Genomic DNA, 14840 nt, shown 5'->3' with positions numbered 1-14840 from the left:
CAGCGAGCTGAGGGTCTAGTGTGTTTTTGTCACTCCAGTGGGATCCCTGGCTCGGGCCAGGCTGTGAAGTGCATGAAGAATGAGCCCACACTGGATGCCGCTTTGAGTTCCCTCCAACCCAGCCTAGCAAAGCAACAAGCACAAGCCAAGCCCTCGTCACCTGTGTATTTCAAGAGGAACTTCATTTTATGTAAGGAACAAAATGTCTCTGGCTCCCAGGAAAAGATAAATCTTATCTGGTCTATGCAAAGTAATGACCACATAAGAAGTCTCTTTAAAACTGTTATTTCTCATCTGACCTAGTACAACGAAGTCCAAGAAATTTTGTATGAGATTGACTTTCTTAGAATCCACTATGAGAAAAAGGAAATGTTCTTTTCAAAATTCTCATTCAAAGCAATTATCCAAATAAGTCACCAGAAAAGACAATTTTACTATGAGCTAAAATTGGTGTACTTCATCATCCAAAGACGCAGGAAATAAACAGTGAGATTGTTTCTCTGGCTGTTTGTCTGGAGGGGGTCTTAGGCCCAGGGGCTTCTATTCTAGGAACTCGTGGAGCTATTTGAAATTCTCAGCTAGCACAAGCTACAGATAGCATCTGGAATATTCTGAAAATGACAGTCTCTGGAGATTTGAGGAACCTGAAAGCTTCCCCCTGCGACCCAGCTTTCATCTGGCACAGTCTGCTCACTTCCCCAGACAGCAGAGGATGTCAAGAAAGAGGCCTCAGCCTTCAGGGTGCTCACCCTGCCCCAGAGATGCTTCTTCCTCACCACAAACCACGTGCTAGGACAAGATGAAAGAAAACAGCACGAGCGGTCTGATTATTCACAGCCTACCCTTCCAAAGAGAATGGGAAAGAACTTGGGCATTTGGAAAGAGTTGATAAAAGCCCACAAAAAGTAGATCTTCTGGAGCATAAGGCCTTTTAAACTGCATCCTCACAAACAATAATGACAATAAAAAAGATAACAGGTAGTATCCACTACACACCCATATGCTGACATTAGTGTTAATTCTTACAATAACATCACAGTGTCAGTATTAGGCTCACCATTTTATAAGTGAGGAAATGAACATTTACAGAAATTAAGTAAATTTCTCCAAATGACAGCTCTATGGAGAAAGATCTGGGTGGGATCCAGGTACAAGTCTTTACCTGTGGTCCTGTGTAAGGTGAGAACATGCAGTGTGGGTCGGGAGGAGTGGGAGAAGCACAGTGTTAGGGTCGGGCAGCTGGGTCTGAATCCCTGCTCCTGTCTCACTGGCTGTGTGACCTTGCGTAAGTTACTTACCTTCTCTGAACCTTCTCTGAACCTCCATTATTACTACTACTAATAGTAGTAATAATGCCTGCTATGTGGGGTTACTAGAAACATCAAGTGAGTTCTCTAGAAGCATCAATTTACCCTCCATGTCTCTTCTTTTCTCATAAAGGTTTGCATGGCCTAATGGCTGCTTTGTGGAGTTATGAAAGATAGTATTATTTTATGAAGATAATATTATTTTATGAAAGATAATAAAAGATAGTATTATTTTTTGAGAAGAAATCATTCTTTTTAAATTAACATTTTTGGTATAACTATCAGTTTTTGCTGTTGCTGTTATTTTGGGGGGTGGTTTCTTGAGATAGGGTCTCACTCTGTTGCCTAGGCCAGAGTGCCGAGGCATCAGTTGAGCTCACAGCAAACTCAAACTCCTGCACTCAACTGATCCTCCTGCCTCAGCCTCCCAAGTGGCTGGGACTACAGGTGCCTGACACGATGCCCACCTGATTTTTCTATTTTTAGTAGAGACAGGGAGAACTGTGAGAACTCTTGCTCAGGCTTGTCTCTAACTCCTGAGCTGAAGAAATCCTCCTGCCTTGGCCTTCCTGAGTGCTGGGATTATAGGCATAAGCCACCATACCCAGCCTGTAATTATGCTTTAAATGTACATACTAAAAGGAAAAAATGTATGAACCATTAAAAATTAAAAGCAGGTATGGATAGGATGGCAGCTATAGGTTATGAAGCCAAATAATCGCTAATGTCAGAATAACCACCACCCCAGCACACAGCTAGCAGCAGTGCCCACAGATTGAGAACAGCAGCGCCCCAAAAATGACCAACTCATTCCTTTTTGCCTGGAACTTACCAGATCTGAGTGCCAAATGTCCCTTTTCCCAAGAAACCCACATCAGTCCCAGGCAAACCAGAAGGATTGGTCGCACTGACCATGCCACGCTTTCTGCTCAGTCCTCCGCTTCTCTGCCAGAGGCAGGTGCCAACTCAGCTCGGACACCTTATTTCTCAACAAAAAAGTTGCCTTATAAGTGACATCAGCAAATCACCCCAAAGCAGATGCTTCTGGCTCTGTAAGAACATTTTAGTTATGCAAATATAGGCTAAGAAGGTCTACTCCTGATATGGACTTGAGCAGCACGAAGCGAAAATGTCTCACCCTTCAAGGAGCAGCCACTCACAGAGAGAAAGGGGATGAGGTGAGTCTGGGTTCCTGAGTGACAGAGGCTGCAGCAGCTGATCCAGACCTGATAGTGGATCATGGAGCTACGGCAGCCAAAGCTCGGGCTTAGCAGATGTGAAGAATCCTCTGGGCAACCAAGCCCCTTCTCTCAAGCAGGGCAGAGGGCTCGGCCTTGCTCCCTTACAGCAGCTAGAGCAAAGGATCTGCCTCTCCCAGGGTCCAGGCCTGACCATGAGGCGCAGCCACCCCAGAGTGGGTCTTAAAGCCAACATCTACTCCGTCTCAGCAGCACGCCCAGTTCCCAAGTCACCTACCCCTTTTGGCCATGCTGTCCCCATGGCATGCCCTTTAGCGCACGGTAGCCTAGTCCCCTGTGAAAGGGACGCAAGACGAGAGAATGAAAGGGCTGTAAGTCGCAGGCTGGAGACCCCTCCATGGCTGTGATCCTGGAGACAGGGAACATCCACACCACACAAGCACTATTTCCAGGACACTTGGGTTTACTACACGAGCCAGAGACTCGACCCAGCCTGCGCTCTAGACACGGCATGTCAGCCTCCTCTCCTGTGCCAGCAACAGCTGTTGGAAAAAAGACCAACCCACACCGGACTCCTGTCCTCTAAGGAGACCCCTGGGTGGCTTTCAAAAGAATCACTTCCTATATTCCCCACCATGACAGCAGGCAGGTTCTTGGTTATTGTCTTCTAAGGACTAAATAGGGGTGTTATAAGCATTTCAAGCTGTGGGGGATAAGGTGTGTGTCTCTGCATTTTACAGGTGAGGCCCAGAGAAGTTAAGTGACTGACCAAAAGTCACACAGCCTCCAAGTACTGAGTTAGGATTTAAACCCAAATCTAAGTCAAGGCAGAGCGCTCTGCCATTTCAGGCTTCCTACTCAAGACTCCACATAAGACAGTGAAACAGTTAACAACATGCCTAAAGGAAAGGAGGGCATCTTTCCCTTAACACTGGAAATCAAACCCTACTGAGTGGGGAGACATCGTTCTTGAGAGTCATCGTGAAAGCCGCCGCGCAGACACGCCATAGGGACTGATGTGACGACTGTCCGTCTTCTGCTGGCTGCGGAGCAAAGACACGCCCTCCCCAAGCAACAAGACATAAGAGCACAGAGCCTGCCATGCGGGGCGCTCAGAAACCAGGTCAGCCCGTCTGTGAGGCAGGGACGGAAATGCTGTTAAAAAGGGTCTGAAGGGACGGAAAAGACAGCCTTTGGGAAAGCTTTTGAAATCAAGCTGTGAAACCAATCCATGTCAGAGTCAGATCAACGAAAACATCTTAAGGGGATTTTTGACTCTAAAAAATGGCACGGGTCATATTTAAAGTTTTATTTGAGCCCAGGAGGAGATCAAAGAGATAGTGAAGCAATTTTTTTTTTATAGTCACTTGAAGATAAATACAAAGACACTTAATGACACTTGGGCATTCGTGTAGCTGTCAATCTTGTTCCACGTGATACATACACAGCCTTTTACTTAGAATCGGGGTCAATTGGCAGTTACGATGCTATGTTTGCGTCTAATGGATTTTATTCTGACCGTAGATCTAAAGCACTTGCACCGATGGCGTCATCCACCTGCCTCACTGAGACTTGTTGCATTACACCCCAGGTGCCACCTGCTCTTGAAGTTCACCCAAATTGTGGACTCGAGGCCCGGCAAGAGCTACTCTCAGCTTCACACGTGCAAATCCACATCATGACCACTTAGCTCCAAAATACAATCCCATTGCTATTTTTCTTAGTTCGCCATTCTTTTTTGTTCTCGTTCGTTTCTTTGCCCAAATCTTTGCCTTGTTCTCCACTACTTGGATATCACTGCCTGGAAAATTACATTGAAACTTAGCTCACTTATCAAGTTGCTGGTTTTACAGACAGCTCCATCTGCGTCGTGTGTGTTAGTGACTGGCACACCTCCCACCTTTCAGACAGTATAGGGCTGCTGAACCGACACAGGGCTGACTTGGCTAATGCGCTTGTATCTTGTACCATCCCTCCCATAAACCAGCTCCAGAAGGACATGTTCAGGTTTGCATAATTCTTCCAAACACTTGTTGAGAATATTTCTAATACCGAGGGTGTTTTCAACTCTTGTTAACGTCAGCAACTACACAATCAAAAAAATTCCAACAACAAAAATTTACCAGGAAAAGGTGGAGATATTTAAAAACCACATCACTTGATGTTAAATTCTAATGTGTAAAGTGTATTTTTAATTAAAGGCTTTGGCTACCATGCTTTCCTGCTACAAAAGTGCCAAGGAAATAGCAAGTAAGCTTAATTTCTAACACATCTTTATTTTCAACTAAATTAAATAAGTATTGTTTTGAAGGGAAACCCAGTCACATTTTTAGGAGTTCTGAGGGAGTGACAAATTCTTAACAAGGAATAATTAATGGTCATATTATTCAGTAAAGCCCATACTTTTGAATGCCTTCAACAGCTCAAGGGACAAAAGAAATTGGAAAGACACGAAGTGAGGGGTGAAACATGGTTTGGCTGGAGTCGGTGTTTGCATTATCAGACAGGAAGCCTATGCACACATGAAGACATTATAACAAAAACCAAGTAGGCAAAATGGGAACTGGATGACTTTCTACTAGTCCTCTATGGAGTCTTCAGCAACCTGACTTCCATGTTTGATTTTAAGGGATGTGTCCCCCCCTCACCAGAGCATTGTGGAAGCCCAAATGTAAGCTTACACCCAAAGGGGAAGGTTTATAAAGTTGTCCATCATCAGTCACCTTGTAAAACTTCGTAGGAGTTTTCCCATAAATTAATACTGTTGAAGCCATTAATTTAACACTAAATGATTCATTTCTTTCACATTTTTTTCTTTTTCAGTTTTGGGTTTGAACCCATCACCTCTGGGATATGGGGCCGGCTCCCTACTCCTTGAGCCACAGGCACCACCCTTATTTTCACAGTTTCAACTTTCCTTAACTAGAGCTCTCAGTAGCGCTCACAATATTTTGGGTGATTGGCAGAGATTAGATAATAACATTCTATCATTTTGATGTGCCTTTAATTATGTGATTAAAATACTAATGAAAATTCATTAATAAATCAGAAATCGGATATTTTAGGGTCATGTAAACACTGAATTAACTATAATACTTTGGACTTCTTTTTTGCAGAATATATTCTAGGACTCAGACCTTTTACTCTTGGCAAGGCTTTTTTTTTTTAACTAAGTTTTTATATTTCTCAAACATGTAGTCCCCTACTGCAAATTTATTTGTAGCCACCCCAACAGAGGATCATACAACCACTCGGAGCCATCTAAGAATAACCTACTTTAAATTACATCTCAGCATACCATAACCCATCAAAGTCACAGTTAAGTAAACAAAGTTGAATATATTCTTTTTTTTTTTTTTGTAGAGACAGAGTTTCACTTTATGGCCCTCGGTAGAGTGCCGTGGCCTCACACAGCTCACAGCAACCTCCAACTCCTGGGCTTAAGCGATTCTCTTGCCTCAGCCTCCCGAGTAAAAGTTGAATATATTCTTAATAAATCACTTACACAAGGGGTATTCAACGAGTTTAGATGTATTTCTTTATGGAAAAATCACACACTAGCAAATAACAGCTGGTTCTCAAAACACTGGATGTTCCCCCATAATAAAATTACGCCTGGCCATTGTACCATCATTCTGACAGCTGTAATTTTCCAGAAGATACACTTGTCCATATTTATAGTAGCTGATGGGATTGCAGTTGATTGCTTGTGACATTTTGTCTGGAGCAGAAGGGCAATGTCTACCACAGAAAATTCATTTGGAAGAGCAAGGCAATATTGCATACCTCAAAGGCCAAAAGAATGAAATTATTTCAGAAGATATATTGCCTTATGTGCCTTCAATGAAAAAGTGTCAGTTTTTTAAAAATCTGGACAAGCTAAATAATCATAACCAAACCATTCTTTGGATAGAACTTCAATCATTTTGCTTTCCTCCAGGACACGATTAAAGAGCATTGTCTGGTGTCTACTCCCGGACACACTGAAGTTACAAGTACACAGGCTTACGAGGAAATCAAGGACATTAGCTCCACTTAAATTACAATTGGCATTTCTGGCCTTTCCATTGGTGATTTTGGAGCTCAATAGCAGGAATGTCAGGAAGAGTCAGCTCCTTTGCCAACAGGGACAGAACATGAGAGGGCACGAAAATGAGGCCCAATTCAATGGAAGCGCCAGCGCCTGAACGCTGTCCTTGCGCATCTAGGCGTCTACTGAGCAGCGAGGAAATCATACGCAAAAGCACCGTTACTCAAACTTCGAAATAAATAAAAACTGCTTTATAATTTAGTAATGAAAATAATTCCTTACACATACAGTAATGCCCCTATCTCTGAGATTTTGCTTTCCATGGTTTCAGTTACCCATAGTCAAGCATGGTCTAAAAATAGGTGAGAACTGTACAGTAAGATAGTTTGAGTGAGAAGATAGAGAGATCACATTCACATAGCTTTTATTAAATTATATTGATATGTTTATCGTTGCTGTTGTTAATCTCTTATCGTGCCTAACTTATAAATTGAACTTTGTCATAGGTATGAATGTATCGGAAAAGACATAGTGCTATACATATAGAATTTGGTTTCCAGGCATCCATGGGGGATACTGGCACATTTTCCCTCTGGATAAGAGGTGGTGGATTACTGTATACATGCACGTACTGTATAAACACTTTTTTTTTTTTTTGCAGTTTTTGGCCGGGGCCTGGTTTGAACCCCCTACCTCTGGTGAGTGGGGCTGGCGCCCCACTCCTCTGAGCCACATGCACCAACCCCATGCGTGCCTTGTATATATCAAGGTTATATAGAGGAGTAATTTAGGGGAAGTTGAGAGGTAGGGAAATACGTATCAATGCATGCTTTACAGTTTGCCTGGGCAGCATAGCACGACTCTATAAAAGAAATTAGCGACATGTGGTGGTATGCGTCACTAGTCTCAGCCCCTTGGGAAGCTCAGGAGGATAGCTTGACCCAGAAGGGGAGGGTACAGTGAGCTGTGATTGCACCACCGCCCTCCACCCTGGACAACAAAGCAAGATCCCATCTGAGGGCAGAGGAAGAGGAGGGGCGGGGTGGGGGACAAGGAGAAGAGAAGGAAGTGGCAAACCACCGGCACTCAGTCCCAGCCGCTACCAGGGAGGAGCCTGCATTTTCAACACGGCTCCTTATTATAACTGTTATTACTGTACATTCAGGGACAGTGCTGTCACACGATACGTACCACAGTTTTCTTCGTCACTGTCGTCATCGCAATCAGCCTGGCCGTCACATCTCCTGGAAGCCAGAACACACCGTCCTGAGCGGCACTTGAAGTGGCTGGGTGAGCACTCTGTTAAAACAATGTTACTCTCAGCGGACAAAACCCAGGCACATCAGCTGATTTCTCCACCCAAGCAAGGAGTTGTTGGCAAGCAGCTTTACTGAAAAAGGGGGTGCTCTTCATTAGAAGCCAAGTGTGCTTGGCTTTCTTCTGCCTGTGAATGAACACCTTTCTCTTTCATTCTTGGTACCATCTTTCCAGATCACCAGTCTAGTGCCCGTGCTTTCCAGCAGTTACCTTTCCAGATGGACAACCTAACGATTGCCAGAGCCCAACATCTGTGGCATTGATGCTCCTGACTATCCGGCTGCCTCCAAGTGTCAAAATCACTTCCCCACCCCAGCCTCTCTGCCTGGCTGGAAGGGCCCTTCTCCATTTCCCTATGTAATGATCCGCAGTTGCCATGGTCTCCAAATGTCGTGCCCTGAAGTCACGGTGTCTCAATGCTCCCATTACCTGCAGGTCCCTACATACAATTAGCAGCTGTATGTAATGGGCTCTGTGAGTGACGTGTGGCTAAAACAAAACCACTTGGAATATCAAACTCAGCTCTGAGTTTATTTAATTTTGTTTTCAAAAATGTCTTTATTTTTAAGATGATGACAGTGTCTAACAGATGTGCCAAATCCCTCAGTGTCTTCAGGTGCACAGTCGCCTGATTAGCAACTAAATAGATGACAAACACAAAAATACGCCACTAAAACCCTACACAGAGAGACCTCTCAAGGTCACCGGCACGCTCAGCCAGGCCGGCAGCCCCACTGGTGGGAAGGAATTGAAAAACGAACCTTCCACGTACTGGTCGGGCATCAGGCAGGTCTGATTGTCCGCATTTTCCTCTGGGAACTGATGGCAGTCTGTGTCTTCAGGCCACTGCAGGCCCACAATCCCCAGAACAGACTCGCAGCGCTCTTTAGAGAGCTCACACAGGGCTCTAGAGGAGCAAAGGAAAACAAAAGCTGAGAAGCAGAAATAGCTCCATCTGAGACGAACAGCAGCAGGGCGTGGAGGGTTTTCATTCTGTCGGCATGAGGATTTGTGTGTGTACACAACATGTGTATTCTGAGTGTATGGCTACAAATATATGGAGAAGCACACATGTAGCATGAGGATTTAGGAAGCCAAAAGGAGAAATATCTCCGCAAAGAGAGTGCATACTGGCAACACGTTGTCACCAAAAGAAACTTGACTGCAGAAAGAGAGGTAGAGATGTTTCTAGAACACAGATTCCTTTCTTCATTACACCTTTCTAATCCTTTCTTCTGCCTTTCAGAAGAAAGTAGACACATTTTCCAACCATTCATTCGCAGCAGGGAAGCCCCCAACATCACTGTCAATAGCTTTCCATCAGTGGTCATGGAGTCCATGTCACCCTCATCCACACAGGTCTCTGCCTCTGGCCATCTCGTGTGCCACCTGCTTACCTCGGGCATGGCCTCCCTACTTCACCTTCAACCAACATTGTCGAAAAGCTTGGAACTTCTCACAAATCTATCCATGCTGAGCTCAAGTTGGCTAACATAAAGTCTGTTGTTTTACAGAAAAGATATACTAAGCAGGGTGCTAGGTGTTTTCATACATGCTAACTCATTTATGGCCAGAATCGTTTGCAATTGAGGTATCAGTGCACCTCACAAAAGATTTCTTTCCTGCCTATGGAAGACAAGCATGGGTTTGCCTCAATAGACCCAGAATTACTAAGAAGTTAGTTACACAGTTAAAAGAAAGAAGTAGTAGATATAGCCGAAGTTTGGTCTTAGGCCAATTCCATGTTTCCTTCTAAATACATTCTTACATCTCAAAATCTCAAATTTTAAACTATAAGTTAATCTCCATCAGTTCTCATTTTTAAGATCAAATGGAACAGAAAGGTCTGCTCCATTCTGACCGGAAACTGGTAGAGGAAGATTAGCCACCAGAAACTCTGTTTAGGTTTAAGTATGGACAAAGTAAAGTATTACTTAGCGCTAGTTTAGCATAGGAATCTGGAGCAAAGATAAAGCCATGGCACTCCCATATTAGGTTCAAAAAACTGGAAGTTCAATAGTGTTTGTTAACTTCTGGCTAACTAGTCTTGTTGCAGGTTTATAACTTACTCGTGGCTGCTATTTTAAACTAACCATATGATACCTTATTTATTGGAAGACCATCTAATGCCCGACTCTATCACTTCCTTTTTTTTCTGTAAAATGGAAATAATAACAATATTCATCAGCATAACTCCAGTGAGCAGTGTTCTCACCATCTGTGCAGAGCTTACCCCCAGGAGCAGCCCTGCCCACATGCGCGTAGCTCAAAAACTGCTCATTTGAGCTCCACAGCATCACAATCCTCAGGTATTTCGCACATCATGAGGCCTCAATAATGTTAGATTTCTCAGACTCAAAATCAAATGTTAAGATTAATAAACAGACTTGGCAAAAGCCACTAGATATTGCTTAATGAACTTATTAGCATATCATTCTTGCATAAAAGAAACCAATTTCTTACAAACAAACATCAAAATATAAAATTCACAGTGATAGCCACTGAAAACGAAAGGTGTGTGGGTGAACCTAAGAAAAAGAATGGAAGGATCTAAATCCAGTTCACCAACATGTTGATCGAATAATATTTCAGGACCATTCTAACCTTAGGCATTTTAATGTGAAACTTAAACCCTGAAATTACAAATTATATCTGGATATGAATTTACATTTATAATAGAAATTGCTGCATCAGGGAAATTTTAATTACATATTACATATAAAAAATCAAATACAAAAATTTCAGTATTATTAAAAGACATTTGCTATCATTGACCTTGCTTAGCAAAAGTGGAATAAGATTTGGAAATAACTTTTTAAGGTAAGTGGGTAGATGCTTTATTAAGAGATGTTAAAAATTATGTAACAGAAATTTCCAGAATTGTTTTTGCACAAGCCAATATTAAGTTTTATTTGTATAATGCCATCACCTCACCAAGGCATTTTGAAATCTTATTGTGTTCTGTCCTGACTCTATAGAAGCCCTAACTTTGTCATCCATTGGCTATTCAGCGTATAATTTATTGTTCTCTTTTCTGTCTGTGATATTGATATTATAGCCTTTTCTTAAAGCTGTAAGTGAGAGCTGATCCCAACATATGGTTTCCGTAGTTACCGCTCACCTTTAGACCAGCATATCTGTGCACTCATCCCTGGAGGGAAACAGCACTGAAGTAGTGACAAACCTTCTGTGACTGTCACCTCTGACCTATTCCTGACACACGGCAGAGGAAGGACAAAACTGCCACTAAGCCACTGTGCTCCTGTGCTACCGTCACGGTGAGCATCTGAGCAGGGCTTACGATTAACTGGAAACGCTTTCACATTTATATGTAGCCACTGAATCTCACAACAACCCAACCTGATAACCTTTATTATCCTTATGTTATAAGTAAAGGATGAAAGGCTGAGAGAGACTCTGGAATTTGTGTCAGGTACCCAGCAGCTAAAGAGCTAGGACATGAACTTGAACATGGACTACAGAACAATTCTCTTGTTTCTAGGGATATTACTCATCTCCAAATCTCCAGCCACGCTCTTGAAATACTGTGCCTTACTTCATTCAAACAGGCAGATATGTCAAAAATGCCCATTCCCATCCAACCTGGGAGAATGGGGTTATGTCTCCCTGTTGAGCTCTCGGCCTTGTGGGCATGATCGGAATGCAGCATTTTAAACAAATCGAGGAAAGAGGCAGAGACACCCTTTCTCCTGCAACTCATAGTTTTCAGAAATGCTTCTTGATCCACCAAAATGAAATGTTTGGTTTCATTCTGTCACCGTGGGTAGAGTACTATGGTGTCATAATATAGCTCACAGCAACCTCAAACTCTTTGGCTCTGGTGACCCTCTTAGCTCAGTCTCCTGAGTAGCTGGGACTACAGGTGCCTGCCACAATGCTCTGCTAGTTTTTCTATTTTTTTTTCAAATAGACATGTAGTCTCACTCTTGCTCAGGCTGATCTCAAACTCTTGAGGTCAAGGCCTCGGCCTCCCAGTTGCTAAGATTATAGGGATGAGCTACCACGCCTGGCCAACTTCCAATATTTTGATTTTGCAAGCTATTCTTCAATGAACAAATTAGTACATGTGGAGGTTCTTTTCATCTTAGGGTAAATTCCTAGAAGTGGGACTTCTGGGTCAAAGGGTAAACGCAAATTGCCCTCCGTAGAAATGGCATAGTCTGCATTTCCAGAAGCATGAGAGCATCCCTTTTCTCACAGCCTCACCGACAAGGTGTTTGGTTAAGCTTTTAATTTTGCCACCCTGATGGGTGATAAATAGTATCTCACTATAGTTAAATTTGCATTTTTTATTATGACTGAAATTGTACATCTTTTTATGTTAAAAGCAATTTCTATTATTTTTTATAAATTTTCTAATCATATCTTTTGCTCATTTTTTCCTATATCAATTTTGGGGGTTTTCCCTCAATTTTCACAAATTCTTTATGTATTTGAATTATTAATTCTTCATGTGTGCTATAGACATTGCTAATTACTTCCTCCCACTTTATCATCTGTCTTCCAGTTTTCCTTGTAGTGTTTTTTGATTCATAAAGTTATTTTCTGTTTTTATTCTAAGTAGTCAAACTTATTTTTCTTTCTCTTTCTTGCCTCTTGATTTTGGAGTCATTGTCAGAAAACCTTTCACAGAATCCAAGTCAGAATGGAATATTATGCAGCCTTAAAGAAAGATGGAGACTTTACCTCTTTCATGTCTACATGGATGGAGCTGGAACACATTCTTCTTAGTAAAGTATCTCAAGAATGGAAGAAAAAGTATCCAATGTACTCAGCCCTACTATGAAACTAATTTATGGCTTTCACTTGAAAGCTATAACCCAGTTATAACCTAAGAATAGGGGAAAGGGGGAGAGGGAGGGGAGGGAGGGTGATTGCTGGGATTACACCTGCGGTGCATCTTACAAGGGTACATGTGAAACTTAGTAAATGTAGAATATAAATGTCTTGACACAATAACTAAGAAAATGCCAGGAAGACTATGTTAACTGCTGTGATGAAAATGTGTCAAAAGGTCTATAAAACCAGTGTATGGTGCCCCATGATTGCATTAATGTACACAGCTATGATTTAATAATAAAAAAAAAAGAATCCAAGTCAGAAAAGAAATAAATAAATAAATAATAAAACACATGAACTGCCATCAAAAGCAATTCATATACCCCTTGTCTGATACTTCGGTAACGAATTCTGACACAAACATTAATTTTACAACTTTTACTTCTTTAACTTTCATCAGTTATTAAACACAGAGTTCCTTGGCCAAATGTACTTTGTCTAAACTCAACTACAGCTTCTTTCCTTGTGTTCCCTCTGAAGCAAAATAAGGAAGCTTGGTGGAGACCGCATCATATTACCTGCAAGGGGGGATACGCTGGCCGGTGTCCACATCACACTTTGGTACCAAAATGGTGCAAGCAAAAAACATGAGGTATTTGTAACAGTTGGTTTGAACAAGGGCAGGGAAAAGAGAGGACTCCCAGCTGATGGAGGCTTCTTTTTGAGTCCTGTGTCCGAGGTGATTTGGATAACTTGTATAGTTGTACGGCAAATTCATGCAGAGTTCCAATGTAATTGGTTCACACTGACCTGATAAAAAACACACATACAAATATGTAGTTTTAAAGATTTCACATGTAAAAACAACTTGCTTAAACTTTATAAACTTGAAGTTTACTCTCTTTAGAGTAGCTAAGACTAGCATATAACATTTTTTCATGGATGTCAAAAAATTAGTATTTTGGTAAGTGGAGTCAGAGCAAACTGTACGTGCAGGTGCCAGCCTAAGACACAACACTGCTTTAGAAAGTCCTTTCCCTTTTCTCTCTTGGCTCAACTTATCTTAAAATGACTCTTTTTCATCATTTCTTTTATTTGCTTCAATTCACCTTATTTTTCTGATTTATTCAATACATCTAAAATAGTCTAGCCCCACCATCTTCACAGCCATTAAAATATAGGAGTTTTGGGGACAGTGCCTGTGGCTCAAAGGAGTAGGATGCTGGCCCCATATGCCAGAGGTGGCAGGTTTAAACCCAGCAGCCCCGGCCAAAAGCTGCAAAAACAAACAAAAAAAAGACACAAGTTTTGGCTGGGTGCAGTGGCTCCCTGCCTGTAATCCTGGGACTCCGGGAGGCCAAGTTAGGTGGATTGCTTGAGCTCACAAGTTTGAGACCAGCCTGAACAAGTCTCTATTAATAGAGAACGAGCCAGGCATCAAGGCAGGTGCCTGTATTCCCAGCCACTTGGGAGGCTGAGGCAAGAGTATCACTTGATCTATGTTGTGTGAGCTATGATGATGTCACGGCACCCTACCCAGGGTGACAGAGCGAGACTAGGTCTCAAAAACAAACAAACAAACAAATAAATAAATAAATATGAGTTTCATTAAATGGGTAATTAGATAACTTCTGACTATGTTTTATTGTTGAGCAACAGATTTAAATTTAAAGCTACAAGAATTTCAAGGCAAGAAGATGCTGAAATATATTGGACATTTCTTGCCTATGAGATAAAATCCAAACCCCTTAGCCTGGAATTCAAGGCTGTTTCACACTTCAACCACAGCCTAGTTTTCCAAGCTCATTACCTGTAACTACCCCATCAACAGTATCTCTACTGCAATGAATTCTACCACCTTGTGATACCAGATGTTTTTAAGAATTGCCTGTCTTCATGCACCATTTGCTCCTCTTACCTCCTTTTTTTCTTAACACAGTGTAATAAATGGTCACAAATGTGGTCACAATCCTAGCTGCCAGGCACAGACAGCACATACTGCCTTGAATAATCCTTTCCCACCCTTCCTGCCAAGAGGACGCCTCCTTGGCCTGTAGGACTCAACACAAATACCTCTTCTGGAAAACTTTTCTGGCCCACCGCTCTTCCCATTACTACTCCCAGAATGAGTCTCTTCCAGGCTATAGCCCCTCAGGTACAGTCCTGGCGAATGCTGGCTGCATCCTG

At 42.3% G+C, this 14840-nt stretch overlaps 1 protein-coding gene across 6 annotated transcripts in view; it reads right to left on the bottom strand.

Moving 5' to 3' along the window:
• The window catches only part of CORIN (corin, serine peptidase), a 332111-nt gene that overhangs the window by 49178 nt on the left and 268093 nt on the right, over window positions 1-14840 (bottom strand). For all 6 annotated transcript variants that reach the window (XM_053578127.1, XM_053578126.1, XM_053578129.1 and 3 more), the window contains 3 exons: window positions 13232-13463; window positions 8615-8760; window positions 7728-7835 (listed from right to left, as the gene is read on the bottom strand). In XM_053578127.1, the coding sequence (XP_053434102.1) occupies window positions 7728-7835; window positions 8615-8760; window positions 13232-13463 (486 nt within the window). The remainder of the gene's footprint in view (window positions 1-7727; window positions 7836-8614; window positions 8761-13231; window positions 13464-14840) is intronic.

This window comes from Nycticebus coucang, chromosome 23, assembly GCF_027406575.1.
Source record: "Nycticebus coucang isolate mNycCou1 chromosome 23, mNycCou1.pri, whole genome shotgun sequence".
Taxonomy (NCBI): Eukaryota; Metazoa; Chordata; class Mammalia; order Primates; family Lorisidae; genus Nycticebus; species Nycticebus coucang.
This window is presented reverse-complemented; position numbering and strand designations above follow the sequence as displayed.